The 22725-nt window shown below is 23.6% G+C and overlaps 1 protein-coding gene and 1 long non-coding RNA gene across 3 annotated transcripts in view; both read left to right on the forward strand.

The window, feature by feature from the left end:
- LOC122503539 (bifunctional heparan sulfate N-deacetylase/N-sulfotransferase) overlaps positions 1-15459 on the forward strand; it is a 146562-nt gene extending 131103 nt beyond the window's left edge. For both annotated transcript variants that reach the window (XM_043614114.1, XM_043614115.1), the window contains exons 7-13: positions 2177-2520; positions 4950-5238; positions 5366-5494; positions 5589-5771; positions 9401-9900; positions 10448-10745; positions 15154-15459. In XM_043614114.1, coding sequence (XP_043470049.1) covers positions 2177-2520; positions 4950-5238; positions 5366-5494; positions 5589-5771; positions 9401-9900; positions 10448-10745; positions 15154-15261 — 1851 coding nt within the window. In that variant the 3' untranslated portion in view covers positions 15262-15459. The remainder of the gene's footprint in view (positions 1-2176; positions 2521-4949; positions 5239-5365; positions 5495-5588; positions 5772-9400; positions 9901-10447; positions 10746-15153) is intronic.
- A 2972-nt stretch (positions 15460-18431) lies between these two features.
- Positions 18432-21532, forward strand: LOC122503564. Its single transcript, XR_006301756.1, has 3 exons — positions 18432-18475; positions 20912-20997; positions 21262-21532. It is a non-coding gene; the product is annotated as an uncharacterized LOC122503564 (long non-coding RNA).
- Positions 21533-22725: the final 1193 nt, after the last annotated feature.

Genomic DNA, 22725 nt, shown 5'->3' on the forward strand with positions numbered 1-22725 from the left:
GAATCCAAGTTTTTAAAAATTCTTGTCCACCATATTGCATCCGCCATTTTGAATTTTGAAAATCTGACTTCAGATTCATAATCAGCGACCCCAAAAATCCCTAGATACCAAGTTTCATAAGAATCCAAGTTTTTAAAAATTCTTGTCCACCATATTGCATCCGCCATTTTGAATTTTGAAAATCTGACTTCAGATTCATAATCAGCGACCCCAAAAACCCCTAGATACCAAGTTTCATAAGAATCCAAGTTTTTAAAAATTCTTGTCCACCATATTGCATCCGCCATTTTGAATTTTGAAATGTGTCTTCAGGTTTATAACACAGGCACAAAAAAAAGTGGTCTAATTATTAAACCAGACCTACGTGTCTTACAGTATTTTTGCCCGCTGTAAATCAATATGAAGTCAAAAGTGCTCCATCACCCTCTATTTTTTTTAAATCGAAAAAACTACCCTTAAATGTACAAATTCAAAGTTTAAAGTAAAAAAATTAAATAACAGATTGTGTTGCAAAATTTCAAAAAAAATTTAAAACAGATTCTGTTGCAAAACAGAACAATTTCTCTTACAACAACTCAAAAACATTGTTATAGAATTACTCCCTCACCCTTTCTTTTTTTAAATGGAAAAAAAACACCCTTAAATGTAAAAATCCAAACTTTATAGTAAAAAAAATGAGACAATAGAATGTTTTTTTAAAACAGAACAATAAACTTATATATTTCTTTTTCAACAACTCAAAAACAATGTCTGAATGAAAACATCATCCCTTGTTTTTGTTAAAATTAAAAAAAACTAACCCTTACAGGAAAAATGAGAAAAAAGATTAATTTCTTTATGGAAGCACACATTTCTGTATTTTTCTTTGAAAAGCTCAAAATCATCGTCAGAATTAAAACGTCACCATTAGTTTTTGTTTAAATTGGAAAAAAAAACTTTCCTTAAAGTGGTGAAATTCGTAATTTTTCAGACGGAAATTAAAAAAAAAAAATTTTATTTTGTTTTAAAAGAGAAAAATAAAGACAGATAAACGAAAAAGAAAACGAAATCCACTACAACCGCTCGTTGGAAAATAATAAAGATATAGAAATAAATATAGAAAATTTAGTCAGGACACAAGTGGATAAAATTAAAATAGTTTATTCAAAGAAATCCTAAGATTACATGATTGTCATTGAGCGGTAAACAATGAAACCAAATCCTACATAAATGGTTTTAAATGATTCTTTTAAAAAAGTCATTTAACATTTTTTTTTTCCTTTAAAGTCTGAGTTTATCCATATAAGGGTAATTTTTTCGATTTAAGAAAAAGTAGAGGGTAGTGATTTAATTCTGTCATTACTTTCTAGTTGTAAGAACAAAAATACAGAAACGTTTGGTTCTGTTTAAAAGATTAATTTTTTGCCATTTTTTTTCTATTAGACTCTGGGTTTTTTTATTTTAAGGGTATTTTTTTATATAAAAAAATTGGAGGGTGATGAAGCAATTCTGATGGTTTTTTGAGTCGTTAAAATAAAAATACAGAAACAAATGCTTTAATTTTTTTTTTCCTGTCAAGTATGAGTTTATCCTCTTAAGGGTAGTTTTATTTAATTTAAACAAAAATTTGGGGTGTTTTTGAGTTGTTGTGAGAGAAGTACATAAATTTATTGTTCAGTTTTAAAAAAATAATATGTTATTTAATTTTTTTTTACTTTAAATTTTGATTTTGTACATTTAAGGGTAGTTTTTTTGATTTAAAAAAACAGAGCCACCATTTTGAATTTTCGAAATCTGACATCGGATTCGTAATCAGTAACCTCTAAAACCCTCGAGTAACAATTTTGAGGCGAATGCGATCGATTTTTAAAAAACTCGTCCGCCATTTTGAAATTTTTAAAACTGACGTTGACTTCGAAATCAGTGACTCCAAGAAAATCTTGATTAGTGATTTTGGTAACTTTAACGCTTAACTTAATTTTACAGTTGGTTCAGACCATGTGAAGTTAAACTTTCATTTTTTATTTATCTATTTCTAAAATTAGAAACATTAATGAAGATCATTAGTTTATAACAATTAACTGAGATAACATATTTAAAAGTTTTCAAAAATTTTTAATTTTTCTTACTTCTTTTTACATTAAAAAATTTGTTTGGCTCTAGAAAAGAAAATTTTATCACATTTTGTAATTTTCAGGATCATGGAAGACACGATGGTATTCAACGTGTATTATTTGGTGGCAGCTTACGATTTTGGCTACACAAACTCCTGCTCCTCGACTCGTTGTCGTTCTTATCGCACGGACAGTTGAGTTTGAGTTTGAATCGAATGATCCTAGTCGATGTTGATGACATTTTTGTGGGCGAAAAAGGCACAAGACTGAAGAAAGATGACGTTCTGGCATTACTCGCCACGCAGCAACGTGTACAGGCATTGGTGCCTGGTTTTAAATTTAATTTGGGGTTTTCCGGAAAGTACTTTCATCACGGGACGTCCGAGGAGAATTTGGGAGACGATATGCTCCTCGAGAATGTCGACAGGTAAATAAATATTATTAGATTTTTTCTACATATAAAAGAAGTATTTTTTTTTTTAATTTTACTAATTCTCTAATCTGAGGGAAACGAAACGAAAAATGTAATTACCTTCTTAAAAATTTTATTAAAATTTATCAAAGAAATTCAATTATTTAAAAAAAAAACCTTTGCCTATATTTTCAATACATTTTTTAATTAGAAATTTTTTCAAAGAATTCAATTATTTTCAAAAATTTAAATGAAATTCTTTGTAACAATTAAATTTGTTTCAAAATAATTTTAATAAAATTCTTCCTAGAAAGTTAAATAATTTCAAAAATTTGTCAAAATTCAATTATTTTAAATGTCTATACTATTTCAATAAAATTTCACAAAAGAATTCAATTATTAAAAAATAATTTTTTTTAGTAAAATTCGTCGCATGAATTCCATTATTTTCGTAAGTTATATATAATTCTTCGCAAAAATTCAATTATTTTCAAAAATTTACAAAAATTCTAGTCAAAATTACAATTATTTACATAAATAATAAAATTTTTCTCCAAAATTCAATTATTTTTAACTTTAATAAAATTTTGGTCAGAATTTCAATTATTTTTAAGACAATTTTTATCAAATTTCTCGAGAAATGAAATTATTCTTAAAAAATTTATTAAAATTTGTCAAGAGAATTCAATTATTTAAAACATTGTTGATAAAATTCTTTATGAGAATTCAATTTTAAAAAATATTCAAATATACAATAAATTATTTTTTGTATTTAAATAATTGAATTCTCGTAGAATTTTATAAGAAAAATTGATTTAAAAATGGATTTCAGATAAAATTTTAGATTATAATTGAATTTTAAAAGCAATAGAGCGTCAATTTTTAGAAATAATTGAATTTTGAAAATATTTCAAATTAAAATCTTTGAAAATCTGGATTTTTAATATTTTTAACTATAACAATTCTGTAAAATTGAATTTGTAAGGCAATAAATTTAAAAATTGGCAAAAAATTTTTTATCAAAAATTATTAAAAATAATTGATTTATAGAAGAATTTTAATTAGAAACACTAGAAGAAATTGCATTTTTGAGAAGTTACAAACGATTGCAGAAATTCATTATTTTCAAAAAATTTTCCTGAATTTAATGGTTTTTAATATCTATTATTTTAATAACATTTTCTAAACGAATTAAATTTATTAAAAAAAAAAAAATGTTGATAAAATTCAAAGCAAACATTTAATTATTTTCATAAATAATAAAAATTTCACAGGAATTCAATTATTTACAAATTTTTTAATAAAATTCTTCGCAGTAATTCAATTATTTTCATAAAAAATAAAATTCTTCTTAGGAATTCAATTATTTCAAAATTTGTTGATGAAATTCTTTATAAGAATTCAATGTTAAGAAACATTTAATTTTCCAATAAATATTTAAAATAAATATTTAAATAATTGAATTCTTGTAGAATTTTATAATAAAAATTGATTTAAAAATGAATTTCAGTTAAAATTTTACATTATTATTGAATTTTAAAAGCAATAGAGCGTCAATTTTTAGAAATAATTGAATTTTAAAAATATTTCAAATTAAAATCTTTGAAAATCTGAATTTTTCATATTTTTAACTATAACAATTCTGTAAAATTGAATTTGTAAAGCAATAAATTTAAAAATTGGCAAAAAATTTGTTATCAAAAATTATTAAAATTAATGGATTTTTTAAAAGAATTTTAATTAGAAACACTAAAAAAAATTGCATTTTTGAGAAGTTACAAACGATTGCAGAAATTCAATTATTTTCAAAAATTTTCCTGAATTTAATGATTTTCAATATCTATTATTTTAATAAAATTTTCTAAAAGAATTAAATTTATTTTTAAAAAATATTGATAAAATTCTAAGCAAACATTTAATTATTTTCATAAATAATAAAAATTTAACAGGAATTCAATTATTTACAAATATTTTAATAAAATTCTTCGCAGTAATTCAATTATTTTCTTAAAAAATAAAATTCTTCTTAGGAATTGAATTATTTTAAAATTTGTTGATGAAATTCTTTATAAGAATTCAATGTTAAGAAACAAATTTAATTTTCCAATAAATATTTAAAATAAATATTTAAATAATTGAATTCTCGTAGAATTTTCTAATAAATATTGATTTCAAAATGAATTTCAGTTAAAATTTTAGATTATAATTGAATATTGAAAGGATTAGGATGGAAAAAATAAAAAAATCTTTGCAACAACTTTGCTTCCGTTTTTTATTTTGTACAAATTGAGTAAAAATTAATAATTCCTAAATGTATAGTCATCGAAAGAATATTATTGAATCAAAGCTTTAAATTTCGGGTCTGTGAGACCCAGTGTGAGACTCACGTCTTTTTTAACATTCATTAAAAAATTTATTTAACTTTTCCCTCTTCACTTTTATAGATTTACATGGTTTTCCCACATGTGGAATCATCAACAGCCACATCTCTATGAAAATGTAACGCATCTACAATTGGACATGGCTTTAAATAAACAATTTGCCAAGGATCATGGCATACCAACTGGAAGTGGTTACAGTGTAAGTCCACATCACTCGGGTGTCTATCCCGTTCACGAGGGACTCTATGAGGCGTGGAAAAAAGTCTGGAACATAAAAGCCACCAGCACTGAGGAATATCCACATCTGAGGCCAGCTCGTCTTAGACGTGGTTTCGTTCACCGCAACATTATGGTACTAAAGGAAAAAATACATTTAAAAAAAAAACAAAAAAATTAAATTCGAAATAAAAATATTTCTCCATTAAAAATTTATTGAATATATTTATTTGAAAATTAAAATTTTTGCAATTTTTTCCCAGGTGTTGCCACGACAAACTTGCGGTTTATTTACGCACACAATATTCATCGAGAGATATCCCGGTGGCAGGGACAAATTGGATGAATCAATACAGGGTGGTGAACTTTTTCAAACAATTGTTTACAATCCGGTGAGTGAATTATATTCATTTTTTTTTAGTGTGTCTACAATGGCAAAATTTGTAAACTTTCTAATTTGCTTTTTCTCTTTTTTTTCTTAAATAGATTAATATTTTTATGACACATATGTCAAATTATGGAAACGATAGACTCGCACTTTATACATTTGAATCGGTGATCAAATTCATTCAATGCTGGACGAATCTACGACTATCGAGTGCGCCGCCTCTTTTACTTGGCGAGAGATATTTTCAATTATATCCGGAGGAAGCGGATCCCGTCTGGGGAGTAAGTCTTTTCATGAATAAATAAAACGAATTGCCTTAGGATTTTACTTATTTATTTATTTTGAAAAAAAATTGAGGAAAAAATTACTTGCTTTTAGAAGAGGAATGAAAATATTTTAAAAACACAAATTTTTATTACACACTTATTACACGAAATTATTAGGATTTATTACATATATACAATTTACAATAGTTCCCAATTAGCATTTAAGCTTACGGCAAAGCTTACAATGCAATCTTCACATGCTTGCATAACAAATTGCTGCAACTTGTCAAAAAATTTTCTGAAATTAAAAGAAAATTTTATTTACAGTTTCTACTTTTAACTATGTACCTAGTATTTATTTTCTACTTTCTACGCACTCGTATTTAAATTTGAATTTTTAACTACCTAGTATTTAATATCTACTTTTCAACTACTAGTAAATTTAAATATTGATTCTACTTTCTACTCTTTAGAATTCACATTCTACTTTCTACTTCTTAGAATTAACATTCTATTTTATACTTCTTATAATTAACATTCTACTTTCTACTTTGTAGAATTATTAACATTCTGCTTTCTACTACGTAGAATAAAAACTCTAATTTCTACTTCATAGAATTAACATTCTTCTTGATACTTCTTAGAATTAATATTCTTCTTTCTGCTTCTTGAAATTAACACTCTACTTTCTAGAATGGACACTCTGCTTTCTACTTCATAAAATTAAAACTATAATTTCTGCTTCTTATAATTAAAATTCTGCTTTAAACTTCTTAGAATTAACATTTTACTTTCTACTTTGTAAAATTAACATTCTGCTTTCTACTTCGTAGAATAAAAACTCTTATTTCTCCTTCTTAGAATTAACATTCTACTTTTGAGAATTATTATTCTTCTTTCTATTTAGAATTAACATTCTACTTCTTAAAATTAACATTCTATTTTATACTTCTTATAATTAACATTCTACTTTCTACTTTGTAGAATTAACATTCTGCTTTCGACTTCGTAGAATAAACATTCTATTTTATACTTCTTATAATAAACATTCTACTTTATACTTCATAGAATTAACATTCTATTTTATACTTCTTAAAATTAATATTCTTTTTTCTACTTCTTAGTATTAACATTCTACTCTATACTTCTTAGAATAAACAGTCTACTTTCTACTTCTTAAAATTGATATTCTTCTTTCTACTTCTTAGAATTAACAATTTGCTTTCTACATCGCATAATTAACATTCTACATTCTACTTTTAAGAATTAATATTCTTCTTTCTACTTCTTAGAATTAGCATTCTACTACTTTCTACTTCTAAGAATGAACACTCTGTTTTAGACTTCTTAAAGTTATCACTATATTTTCTACTTCTTAGAATTAACATTCTGTTTTTTACGTCTTTAAATTAGCATTCTACTTTCTACTTTGTAGAATTATAATTATGCTTTCTACTCCATAAAATTAACATTCTACTTAATACTTTGTAGAATTAACATTTTTCTTTCTTCTTCGTAGAATAAAAACTCTAATTTGTACTTATTAGTATTAACATTCTACTTTATACTTCTAATAATTAACATTCTATTTTATACTTCTCAGAATTAATATTCTTCTTTCTACTTCTTAGAATTAACATTCTGCTTTCTATTTTGTAGAATAAAAACTCTAATTTCTACTTCCTAGAATTAACATTCTACTTTCTACTTTGTAGAATTAATAATCTGCTTTCCACATTGTAGAATTAACATTCTACATTCTACTTTTAAGAATTAATATATTTCTTTCTACTTCTTAGAATTAACATCCAACTTTCTACTTAGAATTAACATTCTACTTCTTCCAAAATTAACATTCTGCTTTAGACTTCTTAGAATAAACATTCTATTTTATTCTTTTTATAATTAACATTCTACTTTCTACTTTGTAGAATTAACATTCTGCTTTCTACTTCGTAGAATAAAAAATTCTTATTTCTACTTCTTAGAATTAACATTCTACTTTCTACTTTGTAGAATTAGAATTATGCTTTCTACTTCGTAGAATTAAAACACTTATTTCTATTTCTTAGAATTTACATTCTACTTTCTACTCCTTGAAATGAAAATTTTACTCTCTACTTCTTAAAATTATCATTCTACTTTCTACTTAAAATTAACATTCTACTTTCTACTTTGTAGAATTAGAATTATGCTTTCTACTTCGTAGAATTAAAAAACTTATTTCTATTTCTTAGAATTTACATTCTACTTTCTACTCCTTGAAATGAAAATTTTACTCTCTACTTCTTAAAATTATCTTTCTACTTTCTACTTAAAATTAACATTCTATTTTCTACTTTTTAGAATTAACATTCTACTTTTTACTTTGTAGCATTACATTCTGCTTTCTACTTCATAGAATAAAAACTATAATTTTTACTTCCTAGAATTAACATTCCACTTTATACTTCTTAGAATTAAGACTATACTTTCTACTTCTTAGAATTAATATTCTTTTTTGTACTCCATAAAATGAACAGTTTACTTACTCCTTTGTGGAATTAACATTTTTCTTTCTACTTCGTAGAATAAAAACTCTAATTTCTCCTTATTAGTATTAACATTCTACTTTATACTTCTTATAATTAACATTTTATTTTATACTTTTTAGAATTAATATTCTTTTTGCTACTTCTTAGAATTAACATCCTGCTTTCTACTTCGTAGAATAAAAACTGTAATTTCTACTTTCTAAAATTAACATTCCATTTTATACTTTTTAGAATTAACACTAGAATTAACACTATATTTTCTACTTATTTGAATTAACATTCTGCTTTCTAGAAAGTTTGAATTTGATAGCAGAAACTTGAAAGTAGAAAGTAGGGGCAATAATAATTAGACATAGAATGCATGAAGTAAAAATGAGAAAGTAGAAAGGAATGGAAGTAGAAAGTAGAAATTATAAAAAATAGTACAATGTGGAAGTAAAAGTGTATGTAGTATATATTAAGTAAAATGTTGAAAGTAACAAAGTAGAAAGTAGAAAGTGAAATTCATTAAGTAAAAGCCCAATGAGTAGAAAGTAGAAACGTATAGAAAGTGAAAAACATATGTAGTAAAAAGTAGAAAGAGTGCTAAGAAAAGGATTTATAGAAAGTATTTGTAGTATTAAGCGTTAAAAGTAAACAGTAAGGATTAGAAAATAGAAAGTAGATTGTAGAAAGTAAAAAGCATGTAGTATTAAGTACAAGAAGATGCAATAAAATGTAATTATAGGATATGAATGAAGTAAAGAAAATAGTTATTAGGAAGTAGAAAGTAGAAAGTATACAGTAGATTTAAGCAAGAGAAGTAGTTGGAAACGGGAAGTAAAAAAATATAAATAAGATGGAAAAAAAAGGTGGAACCTGATGTAGAAAGTAAAAAGCATAAAGTAGAAAGTGTTTACATTATTACACGGTATTACCAATTATTACCCCTTATTACAAATTATTACACTTTATTACACGTTATTACATATTATTACACTTCAGAAAATTCCTCATCGTTCTAATTCTATTTTTTCTTTAAAAAATAAATTATTTTATTAATATTTAATTTTTAAAAAATATAATTAATTGTTTTCCCTCCCTCTTCATTTTTTTTTTTTTTTTTTGCAGAATCCTTGTGATGATTTGAGGCATCAGAAAATATGGTCAAGAAATAAGACTTGCGATCAATTGCCAAGATTTTTAGTGATTGGACCACAAAAAACGGGGACAACTGCACTCTATACATTCCTATCGATTCATCCGGCAATAAGCAGTAATTTACCGAGTCCCGATACATTTGAGGAGATACAATTTTTTAATGGTAAAAATTATTACAAGGGCCTCGATTGGTACATGAGCTTCTTTCCAGCAATGAAAAATGAAAGTTCACGTTATTTATTTGAAAAATCAGCGACATATTTCGATGGTGAATTAGTGCCAAGACGTGCACACGCACTATTACCAAAAGCAAAATTAATAACAATTTTATTATCGCCAGCAAGACGTGCATACTCATGGTATCAACATACAAAAGTTCATGGCGATCCTGTGGCAAAAAATTATTCATTTCATTCGGTTATAATGGCAAGTGACACAGCGCCAAAACCACTAAGGGATCTTCGAAATAGGTATGTTGTTATAAAATTAAGAAAAAAATTAAATATAATAAATTTTATGAAGAAAAAAAGTGAGATATTAAAAAAATAATATGAATTTGTAACCAAAATTTTATTCTCTGGGTCAAGAAAACATTTTTTGGAACTTTGATTATGACAATGTTATTTCAGACTTCTGACTTACCGACTGATGATTATTGAGAGCTTTCGTTGATCAGCTGTCGGTAATCTTCCGTCGGTAATAATTTTACTTCCTAAAGTGATAATAGCATTGGATATAAATCTGCAAAATGAATGAATTTCATAATATTTAATTATTTTAATTTAATATTAATAATTAATAACAATAATATTTCATTTAATAAATTTAATACGGTTTTAGGAATAGTTCTCAATGAAATTTTGATAGTCATTTACTTTTCAATACTCATATTGAATTCAGTTTATAGTCGAAATTTAATAAATTATAAGTTAATGTTAATATGTTATTTTATTTATTTGTTTAAATTTTCAGGAAAAAATAAAATTTTTTTAATTAACTTTTCACATTTAATTTAAGGTGTTTGAATCCGGGAAAATATGCGCAGCATTTAGAGAGATGGCTCTCGTATTATTCGCCGCAGCAGTTACATATAATTGATGGCGAGCAATTGAGACAAAATCCAGTTGAAACATTGCATGAATTGCAAAAGTTTCTTAAAATAACGCCGGCCTTTAATTATTCAACGCATCTGCGATACGATCCGAAAAAGGGATTTTTTTGTCAGGTGACGAATGAGGATCGCACCAAGTGCCTTGGCAAAAGTAAAGGCCGACAGTATCCTCCAATGGAGGATAGATCGTACAAATTGTTGCAGGTAATTGAATATTGTAAACTCTCTCTTCAATTTCTACATTTCTAGTATTTATTTTCTACAATTAAGGGGTTAAATCCTATAAAAGCGTGTTACGCGCCATTTACTTAACATGGCGCGTAACACATTATAGCATCCAGCCCCTGAATTTTTATTTTCTAGTATTTATTTTCTACTTTCTACACTCTTGCAATGAAATTTGTATTTTTAACTGCCTGGTATTTAATTTCTACTGTCCAGGTACTAGTAAATTAATGTATTGATTCTACTTTCTTCTCCTTGGAATAAAAATTCTATTTTCTACTTCCTAAAATTAACTATCTAATTTCTACTTCCTAGAATTGACATTCTACATTCTATTTATTAGAAATTAACATTCTACTTTCTACTTCTTAGAATTAATATTCTACTTTCTACTTCATAAAATTAACAAACTACATTCTACTTCTTAGAATTAATATTCTACTGAGAATTAACATTCTACTTTCTACTCCTTGCTATGAAAATTCAACTTTCTACTTCCTAAAATTAACAAACTACATTCTACTTCTTAGAATTAATATTCTACTGAGAATTAACATTCTACTTTCTACTCCTTGCTATGAAAATTCTACTTTCTACTTCCTAAAATTAACAATCTACTTTCTACTTCTTAGAATTAACATTCTACTTTCTACTCCTTGGAATGAAAATTCTACTTTCTACTTAATAAAATTAACAATCTACTTTCTACTTCTTAGAATTAACATTTTATTTACAATTAACATTCTACTTAGAATTAACATTCTACTTTCTTCTTCGAATTAACAATCTACTTTCCACTTCTTAGAATTAACATTCTACTTTCTACGCCTAGGAATGAACATTCTCTTTTATACTTTTTAGAATTAACATTCTACTTTCTACTCCTTGCGATGAAAATTCTACTTTCTACTTCCTAAAATTAACAATCTACTTTCTACTTCTTAGAATTAACATTCTACTTTCTACTCCTTGAAATGAAAATTCTACTTTCTACTTCCTAAAATTAACAATCTACTTTCTACTTCATAGAATTAACATTCTACTTTCTACTCCTTGGAATGAAAATTCTACTTTCTACTTTGTAAAATTAACAAACTACTTTCTACTTCTTAGAATTAACATTCTACTTAGAATTACATTCTACTTAAAATTAACATTCTACTTAGAATTAACATTCTACTTTCTTCTTAGAATTAACAATCTACTTTCCACTTCTTAAAATTAACATTCTACTTTCTACACCTAGGAATGAACATTCTCCTTTATACTTCTTAGAATTAACGTTCTACTTTCTACTCCTTGCGATGAAAATTCTACTTTCTACTTCCTAAAATTAACAATCTACTTTCTACTTCTTAGAATTAACATTCTACTTTCTTCTTGTTAGAATTAACATTCTACTTTCTACTCCTTGGAATGAAAATTCTACTTTCTACTTCCTAAAATTAACAATCTACTTTCTACTTCTTAGAATTAACATTCTACTTTCTACTTCTTAAAATTAACATTCTACCTTATGGTCCTTGGAATGAAAATTCTACTTTCTACTTCTTAGAATTAACCTTATGGTTAATTCTACCTTATGGTCCTTGGAATGAAAATTCTACTTTCTACTTCTTAGAATTAACATTCTACTTTCTACTCCTTGGAATGAAAATTTTACTTTCTACTTCCTAATATTAAAAATCTACTTTCTACTTCTTAGAATTAACATTTTAATTTCTACTCCTTGGAATGAAAATTCTACTTTCTACTTTCTAATATTAACAATCTACTTTCTACTTCTTAGAATTAGCATTCTACTTTTTCCTTTTTGAGAATGAACACAATACTTCCTACTTTGTGGAATTAACATTCTACTTTGTAGAAGTAACAATCTGCTTTCTACTTAGTAGATTAAAAACTCTAATTTCTACTTCTTGAAATTAACATTCTACTTTCTACATTTTATCTACTTTCAGCTATCTAACAGTTTCTACTTTCTGTTCTCTAGTATTTAGTTTCAGTTTCTTCTTTCTAATTGTTAGCAATAATTTTCTACATTCGATTATCTTATGTTAAAATTCTTCTCTCCAGTTAGTTGAATGTTTCTTCTTTCCAGTCCCTCGTATTTACTTTCTACATTTCACCCTGCAATGAATAATTTTTACTTTCTACTTACTAGTACTAAAATTTACATTTTTTACATCCAGTTTTAAATTTCTACTCTCAAGTTTCTAGTACTTACATGCTTTCTACTTTTTACCTCCAAGTACTGAATTTCTACTTTCTACCCCTTATAGTGTTGATGTTCTACTTTCTACTCCTTATAGTGTTAATTTTCTTCCTACTAGTATTAAACTTCTATATTTGACTACGTAGAACTGAAATGTTTACTTACCATATGATAGTATTAAGTTTCTATACTTCTTAAATCCTAGTATTGAATTTCTGGTTTCTGGATGCTATTATTAAGTTTCTACTTTTTTCCTAGTACTTTGTTTCTACTTTAAGCACCCTAATATTTAGCATTTTATTTCTACTTTCAACCTACAAATTTTTAAGTACTACTTTTACTTCTGTTAAATATGATTTCTTGTTTCTACATCCTAGTATACGTTTCTACTTTCTACATTCTTTTTACTGCTTAGTAGTGAAATTTTTTTGTTTATATCTCTCACTATTAAGTTTCTACTTTCAAGACCTTAGTTGAAAGTTTTTTTTTAAACTCTCTATATTATTTAGTTCCCAGTATCTACCCCTAGTATTAAGATTCTATTTTGAAGTATCTAGTAATCGAATTTATACTTTCTACATCCAATTTTGGTTTCTACTTACAAGAATCTAGTACTTACTTTCTACCTTTCACCTCCTAGTACAGCGTTTCTACTTTCTTCCTCCTAGTATTTATTTTCTATTCTCTACTTCCTAATTGTAAGTTTCTACTTTTAACCACCTAACACTCAAATTTCTACTTTCTACATCCTAGTATAAATTTAATATTTTCTGCTTCCTAATACTTTCTGCTTTCTAGTCGAACTTTTTTCTCCTTCCTAGTATTTAGTTTCTACTTTTTACCTACTAGAATGTAATGACTACTCTCACCGTTGTGAAGTATGATAATCATATTTTTGGATAGCTACTAGGAAGAAGTAAATACTAAGATCTAGACAATAGAAATTAAACACTAGGAGGTAGAAAGTAGAAATTATGTATTACGGAGGGGGAAACGTACATTATACATTAGTAGAAAGTGTTTAGAAAATAAGTACAGGAAACAAAAAACAAGATGTAATTTCTTGTTGCTACCCCCTAGTATTCATTACTACTGGCGAATATAGAAAGTAGAAATTTAATACTAGGTTACTATAACCATTACGACATACATTTTTTTATCTTACTCCCTGTAATTTATTTTCTACACTACCTACTAATACTTAATGTCTATCCTAACCACCGTAATATATACTTTCTACTCTCTACTATTTATTCCCTTCCTACTTTTCAGTATTTAATTTCTACTTTCTACTTCCTTGTTCTGTTTTTACTTTCTACTTCCTAGTTCTTATTTTGACACCTCCTCCACTAGGAGAAACTAAATGCTAGGATCTAGAAATAGAAATTAAATACTAGGAGATAGAAAGTAGAAATATACATTAAGGAGGTGCAAATGAACATTAAACATTAGTAGAAAGTGTTTAGAAATTAAATACTAGGATGTAGAAAGTAGAAATATACATTGAGAAAATGGAAACTGACATCAAACATTAGTAGAAAGCGATTAGAAAATAAATAGTAGAAAGTAGAAACATTATATTGTTTCTTGTTACTACTTCCTAGTATTTATCACTACTAGGAGGTCGAAAGTAGAAATTAAATACTAGGTAAATAAAACTATTATTACAATTATGTTTTTATCTTACTACCTTGTATTTTTTTCTATACTCTATCTTATGGTACTTAATGTCTACTTTCATCCCATAATATGTACTTTCTACTTCCTAGTATTTATTCTCTTTCTACTTTCTAGTATTTAATTTATACTGTTTACTTTCTAGTTCTAAGTATCTACTTTCTACTTCTAAGTTCTATTTTCTATTACTAAGATTCTACTTTCTACATTCTAGTTCTTATTTCAACTTCTATTCCAATAGCAAAAAATTTCTACATTTAACTACCTAGTTCTGAAATTTCTACTTCCCACATCCAAGTATTGATTTACTACTTTCTACTTCCTTGCACCCTAGTACTAGTACTACTAAGATTATTCTTTCTACTTTTTATTTCTGATTTCAACTTCTCTTGCAACAGTAAAATAATAAATTTAAAAATTAAAATTAAAAAATACATTTCCCGAAATTTTTTTTTTATCAAAATTAATTTTTTTTTTGTTTTTCTCATTTTCCAGAGATATTATCTGTCGCACAACACGGCTCTGGTGAAACTGTTAAAACGTCTCGGTCAAAAAACACCCCAATGGCTTAAGGACGATCTCACAGACACTGTAATGACATAGCAAACGTCAATATTTTGAAAACTCTTTTTCAATACAGTTTCCCATCAAGTGCCACGTGTCCTCATCAAAGACTTGTAAATTAAAAAGAACTTTTAGCAATTTAATATTATTATTATTATAAATTATAATTATTATTAATATTATGATCGTGTTAAATATTCAAAAAAAAAAAAAATTGACAACAATATTGAAAATATTGTAAATTTGAACGTATTTAAGAGAAACGAAAACAACAACCACTGTGGTTTTGAAAAAAAAAAATATATATATACAATATTGTCTATACGTATTTCTTCCAATGGAAGAATAAAAAAAAAATTTTTTTTTCTTTGGACCCTACACAGTGGACCAAGAAAATTAAAAAAAAAAGAATGAAAATTAGAAAAAAAAAAATTGCGGCCTAACTCGAAAAAATCGAGCGCGAGCCCAAATCACTAGTCAACTAAGATTTTCAAATTATTGGCAGCTTGAGGCAGCTATTTATCATTGTTGAAAAAAAAAGTGAAAGAAAAAGATAATTTACATCTAATGTTATTTAATTAACATTGATTACTAAATGTTGTTGCCTACGACACCCCCTAAAGCCACTTTTACCCCACGCCAAAATCACCCCTCTCCCCCTATCTTTCTCTCACTATTTTTATTATTTTTATTCCACAACGAGTTTTAGGGACATTTTTTCAAAAATAATTCAACAAAATAATAATAATATTATAATAATATTGTAAAAACTCGATTTATGTGGTGATTTAAAAAAAAATGTTTTTTCGAGATTTTTCCCGTCCGCTGGTGCCATTTTTCTACAATATTGCGCTTGACAATTTTTTTCTCATTTAAATTCTATTGTTTTTATTTTTATTTAATTTTTTTTCATTTATTTATATTTATTTTCATTTTTATTATTTTCACTTTTATTCTTTTCTTTATTCTTTTCTTTTATTCTTATTTTTATGGTCAATTATTTTTATTTATTTTTATTTTTTTTTTTGGCAATTATTTGTTGTTTTTTTAAAAAACATTTTTGTATATAATTTTGTTACACATTTTTTTTTAAATTAAAAAAATATTTTTATGTTATTTTTTTATCCTTTTTAATTTTGTTTCTTTTTCTTCATTTAATATTTTGTATTCTATGAAGAAGAAAGAAAAAAGAAAGAAAATTAAATAAATTGTAAATAAAATATAGTGTTTTGAATGGAAAAAATATTTAAAAACTAAAAAATTGACTTGAAAAAAAAGATGAAAAGAAAACTAAATGGAAAAGAAAAAAATTGAGAGAAAAAAATGAACATAAAAATAGAAAATTTGTTAATAAAATAAAAAAACACAGAAAGAATAAACGGAAGTTTTTTTCAAAATTTAGATTTTATTTTTGAAAACTGAAGTTTTCATTAATGTACTTAAAAAAATTTTTTAATTTCTTTAGGGAACTTTTTATTCCTTTATTCGTTGGAAGTATTTATTTTTCTTCTATTTACAACTATTTTTTGTAGATTAATTTTTTTCTCTTTCAATTTAAATAAATTATAATAATTAATTGTCTTAATTACCTCGATTAATACTTTTTTAAATTATTAACTTTTTTTTATTAATATTAATTATTTGTTAATTTTCTCAAAAAATTTATTTTCAAACTTAATTTTATTAGTTAATTAATTCTTTAATTAAATAATTAACTGGAACTTAATATGTTTAATTAATGTTCTTATAATTTATGTATTTTTTGAATCGATTTAATTAATAAATTTATTTTCAATTTTTGTTAATTAATTCTTTGATTTCTTACTTAATTATGGAAATTAATTACCATAATTAATAATTAATAAAATTATTAATTGATTTAATTCTCTTAATTAATTAATATTAAATTTTTCTCGAAATTTAGATTTCAATAAACCGAAAAAATTAAATTTTAATTTTGTTTTTTCTATTTTATTTTTATTTATTAGTTTTCAAATATTTTTTTTTTTTTTTTTTTTTGAAAAAAAGTCATGCGCCAATTTGTGGAATCGTCCAGAAAATTTTTTGTGAGAAAAAGAAAAAACAACCCAGTGTACATTATTTCTACTAAAAGGAAAAGAAAATGATGAAAAAAAAAATAATGACTGTGTGTATATTTTGACAATACTATTTTCAGAATGATTGAGTGAATATTTCTGATGTTTGTAAAATATATCAGCAACGTTAATTTATCGTCGCAGCACAGAGAAAAAATTGGAAAATTATATCAAAAAACTTTTTTTACAACTCTAAAGTATTTTTAGAGAAAATGATTTTTTTACAAAAAAAATTCTTTTTTTTGCAAAAAAAAAGAAAATACTTTTTTTTAATAATAATTTATCAAATTAAAGATAAATTTTTTAATTTTATTTTTAATTTTTACAATTTTTCTTACAATTATTTTTTTTATAATTAAAACAAATGTGTATATTTTAATTCTAGTAATTTATTTAATAATATAATTAGCTCAAATTTTTTATAAGTATTTAATTTTTTTTTTCTATTTTTTCCCCCATTTTTTTTTGTTGTTGACAATATTAAATATTAATTTTTTTTATCATTTAACAAAAAAAATGAATAAATATAGTTAATTTTTAGACAAAAATTTACATTAAGATATTTAATTAAATAGGAACAAAAAAAAATTCAAAAATTGACGCCTGAAATTTTCATATCAAGAACAAAAAAAAAAAGAAAACTGTAACTGCATCGAGAAAATGACGTGAAACTTGTAACTTTAAATGTACTTTTTGTAAAGAAGAAATAATTAAAAAAAAAGAACAAAAAACAATTTCGAGGGTTGCAATTGCATGCATTTTTGCAATAAAGTATTCCTGCGCAAATTGATTGCGTGAAGCCATATTGTACGTTACTGATAATAGATTGTAATGCCATTTTATTGTTACGTTTGTACATTTGTTTTTTTTTATACTGTCAATATATGATGATGATAATAATAATTGATCGATTTGTTTTATGAAACAGTGAAATATTTATTTATCACCTTTTCAATAAAAGAGAAATTTTTTTTTTAAATGTTAAACACAATTGAGGCCTTGGATCCAATAACTCGCCCGACGCTCGGAGGAACGCGCAACTACCAGTCAGTGAGCAGTGAGCGCCTCTGGGCCACTCACTGCTACCCGACTGGCATTAGCGCGAGTCTCCGAGCGTCGGGCGAGTTATTGGATCCAAGGCCTCAATTTTTATTCAGGTTAAAAAAAAGTTTCAAGTTTCTACTAATATTTTTTAATGCACATATATTTTGCAAAAAAAAAACGCATACAAATTTTTTTTAATAATTTTCACAAAATTTTTTTTAAATTCAATTATTTTTCAAAATTTTTAATTAGAATTCTTTAAAAATACACGATTATGTTTCAAAATAATTTTTGAAAGTTACACAAATAAAATTCATTAAAATATTAAATTTATTTCAATGAAATTTGATAAAAATTTTCAATACTGTTTCAATTTTTTAAACTTATTTTCTGAAATACAATTCATTTAAAAAAAAATTTTTAATTACATTTTTTCAAAAAACAAATTTTTTTCGGAATTTCTAAATTAAATTATTCAATAGGTACTTTTTGTTAAAAAAATTTTTAAAACTTAGTTATTATTATTTATTTTTCCAAAGGAATTCCAATTTTAAATAATTTCAATGAAAAACCTCGTGAAATTTAATTATTTCTAAAAATTGCAACTGTAATTCTTCCAAAACTCAATTATTTTTTTAGTATTTTTGATTAAAATTATTGAAAAACTTTAAGAATTTTAAAGAAAAATAATGTAATTTATAATTTTTTAAAATAAAACTTTAAATATTTTTGTACTTTTGATTTTCTTACATTTTCAAAGAATTTATTTGAAAAATTTTTTTTTAAATTTAATTTAACTCGTAAAATTTCTGTTATAACGCTCTAAATATTCAATTATTTTCTAAAATTTTAACTCTACTTTTTTTTAATCAATTCCTACCAGAATAATTCAACTATTAATCTCTGTAAAAAATTTGATTGAATTGAGAACAGTTTTTAAAAAGAATTGCAATTTTGACAAGAAATTTTTATTAAAATTTTTTAAAATTTAATCAAATTTTGGAGAAAAATTTTATTGTTTATAAAGATAATTGAAATTTTGACGATAATTTTTTTAATCTTTTGACCATAATTTTGAAAATAATAATTGAATTCTTGAGACGAATTTTTAAATACCTAATTGAATTCTTTCGTGAAATTTAATTGAAATAGTATAGATATTGAAAATAATTGAATTTTGATAAATTATTGAAATTAATTAAATTTCTACGAAGAATTTTATTAAAATTATTTTGAAAAAAAATTGAATTTTTAAAAAGAATTTCCATTAAAATTTTTGAAAATAATTTAATTTTTTTAATTGACAAAAATATTTAAATACAAAAATAAATAATTTATTGAAGAATTGAATGTTTTTTAAAATTAACCTCTCATTTAAAGAATTTTATCAACAAATTTTTAAATAGGTCATTAAAATTCTTTTGACGAATTTCAATAAAATTTTTTTAAATAATTTCATTTTTCGAGAAATTAGATTAAAATTGTATTAAAAATAATTGAATCTCTATAAAAAATTTGATTGAATTGAGAAAAGTTTTTGAAAATAATTGAAATTTTGCCAAGAATTTTTTATTAAAATTTTTGAAAATAATTGAATTTTGGAGAAACATTTTATTATTTATAAAGATAATTGAAAATTTGACAATAATTTTTTTAAACTTTCGACCATATTTGAATTTCTGCGAAGAATTTTATTACTTTTGAAAATAATTGAATTCTTGAGACGAATTTTTTAATACCTAATATTTCTTTTTAAATAATTTAATTCTTTTGTGAAATTTTATTGAAATAATATATATTGAAAATAATTGAATTTTGATAAATTATTGAAATTAATTAATTTTCTACGAAGAATTTTATTAAAATTATTTTGAATAAAAATTGAATGTTTTAAAAAGAATTTCATTAAAATTTTTTGAAAATAATTTAATTCTTTCAAAGAAATTTAATTGAAAATTTATTGACAATAATACTTAAATTCTAATAAATAAATTATAGAAAGGCTTTTTGAAATAATTGAATTTCTTTGATATTAATTTTTAATAAAATTTTTGAAAAACCATATATCTTAAGAAACGGAACTTTATTGGAAATGAAAGAAAAAAAAATTGATAAAACTTTTCATGCAACTTTCTGGATAAACTATAATAAATAAATCGTTAAATTATTGTACATAGAAATTATCTGAGGAAATTCTTCTCTTATTTAAAAATTATATTTGACAAATAGCCAAAAAGTTGATTGTGAAAAGTGTGGCATCAAAAAAAACACATGATAACACTCTTTGGTCACGTTCAGTTCAATGATTAGTCAAGTTCATTATCAGTTTTTCATAATTTTGAATACAATAGAAAATTAGATACACATGTCAATCTATATGTTTCACTTTATTTATACACTTGTATAAATATGATGGGTTTTGAGTATTTAATACTTTCATTCTTTTCAAGAAATAACAAAAGATAAATAATAGTTAAGCAGCAAAAAAGAAAAAAGCACTAAAATGATTTTTAATATAAAATTTATAATTTTTGTAATAATCTCCATAGGTTTTATAAATGCATTTTCAATTAGAAACAGTACATTTCTCGAAAATAGTCAAATCATAATATACAGAGAAGCGGTTCTTTATAAGGTAAGTTCCAAAATTAATTTAAAAAAAAACTTTTTCAACCCTTTTTTAAATTTAAAATTTTTAACAACTTTATTTATTGTTGACAATCTTAAAAAACTTAATTTTTAATTTAAAGAATTTGGTTTCTAATTTTTTTAAATTTATTGCTTATATTTTAAAATTTTATTATTCAATTAACAATGTACTTAAATTGTAATAAATAAATAAAAAAAATTATTTTTTAAATTGAAAATAAATTAAACAATTTAATCTTTCTCTTTTCAGCCGAGATTAGGATGAAGACAAAGGAAAATAGGATAAAAAATTGTTAGAATAAAAAATATTTATTATTTAATTATAATTTTTGCTTTAATGTTAAGTTGTTATATTAAATTTGTATAGTTTTTTATAATCCCAGCATATTCTAACTTTTATGTAATGTACAAAAAATGCATTACAATATTTATCAAAAAATAAATTATTTATATTTATTTATAATAAAAATTTTTAATCATTATTAACATAACTCTATTATCAGAAAATAAATTATTTATTAAATTAATATAATATTTTGTTAAAGTTTATTGCTGTAAATAAAAATAAAATTGATAAAAATTTAATTTATATAAATTATTTTCGAAGAAATAATTATGCTGAATTAAAGATTATTTATAAACAAAAATTATTTGTAAATAAATAGATTTTGCGAATTAAAATTATTTTATAAAAATAAAAATGATTGTTAATAAATAATTATATTGTGAATTGAAATTTTTTTTATATAAATAAAGTAAAAACTTATATTGAAAATAAGATAAAAACTTAATACATAAAATTAATAAATTTTTTTCTCAGTATAAATTATACAATATTCATAATATTCAAAGCATTTCAATATTTATTTAATAAAATGAAACTATTCTTCTAATCAGTAATATCCAATAATATAATAATACTACTCTATTTACACTTCGTTGAAATGTAAAAAAAATAAATGATGAAATCGATGCCTTATATTACAAATTAAAAAAGTTTAAATAAAATTCTAATAATTTATTACGGAATAATTATATTATTATAATAATAATACATGATAAATATATAAATGCTAAAAAGACCATAAAAATTATTTTTTTAAACATATTTTACAAAAAAAATTTTAATTATAAAAATAAATTAATTAAAATTAAAATCATTAGAATTAATAAAGAAAAAATATGTTAAAGAAAATTGTGTTCAATAATCAAGAATAGATAATCTCGCAGCTGGTGTAATTGTTATTGAAGAAATTATTATTGAAACATTTTTAAGGCCGTACATGATAATATGAAACGTTTTCTTGAACCATAAAATTTTATTGGGAGAAATTAAAATTTTAAAAAGAATAGTCTTCTAAGAGCTAAAAATATTGATATTTAAAATTCAAGTCGAAATAATAATTTTTTAAAAATAAGATTGTCGAAATATTTCTTGAAAATAAAATTAAGCGAATGATAATTCTTTAAACTAATTTAGGCGAATAATATTTTTAAAACTAATACAAACTTAAGCGAATAATTTTCTCAATAGGGTTACAATTTTTTTGAAAATTAAAATTATGCTGGAAAATCTATAATAAATCAATTTGAATAAATTTATTTTTAAAAAAATCAGAAATTTTCCTAATTAATATAATTCCTTTCTTCTATTTAATTATTATCATATTTATTATTTCCTTTCAATTAAAAAACATTTTTAAGGCTACATTAT

Source organism: Leptopilina heterotoma, unplaced genomic scaffold, assembly GCF_015476425.1.
Source record: "Leptopilina heterotoma isolate Lh14 unplaced genomic scaffold, ASM1547642v1 Lhet_264, whole genome shotgun sequence".
In the NCBI taxonomy this organism is placed as follows: Eukaryota; Metazoa; Arthropoda; class Insecta; order Hymenoptera; family Figitidae; genus Leptopilina; species Leptopilina heterotoma.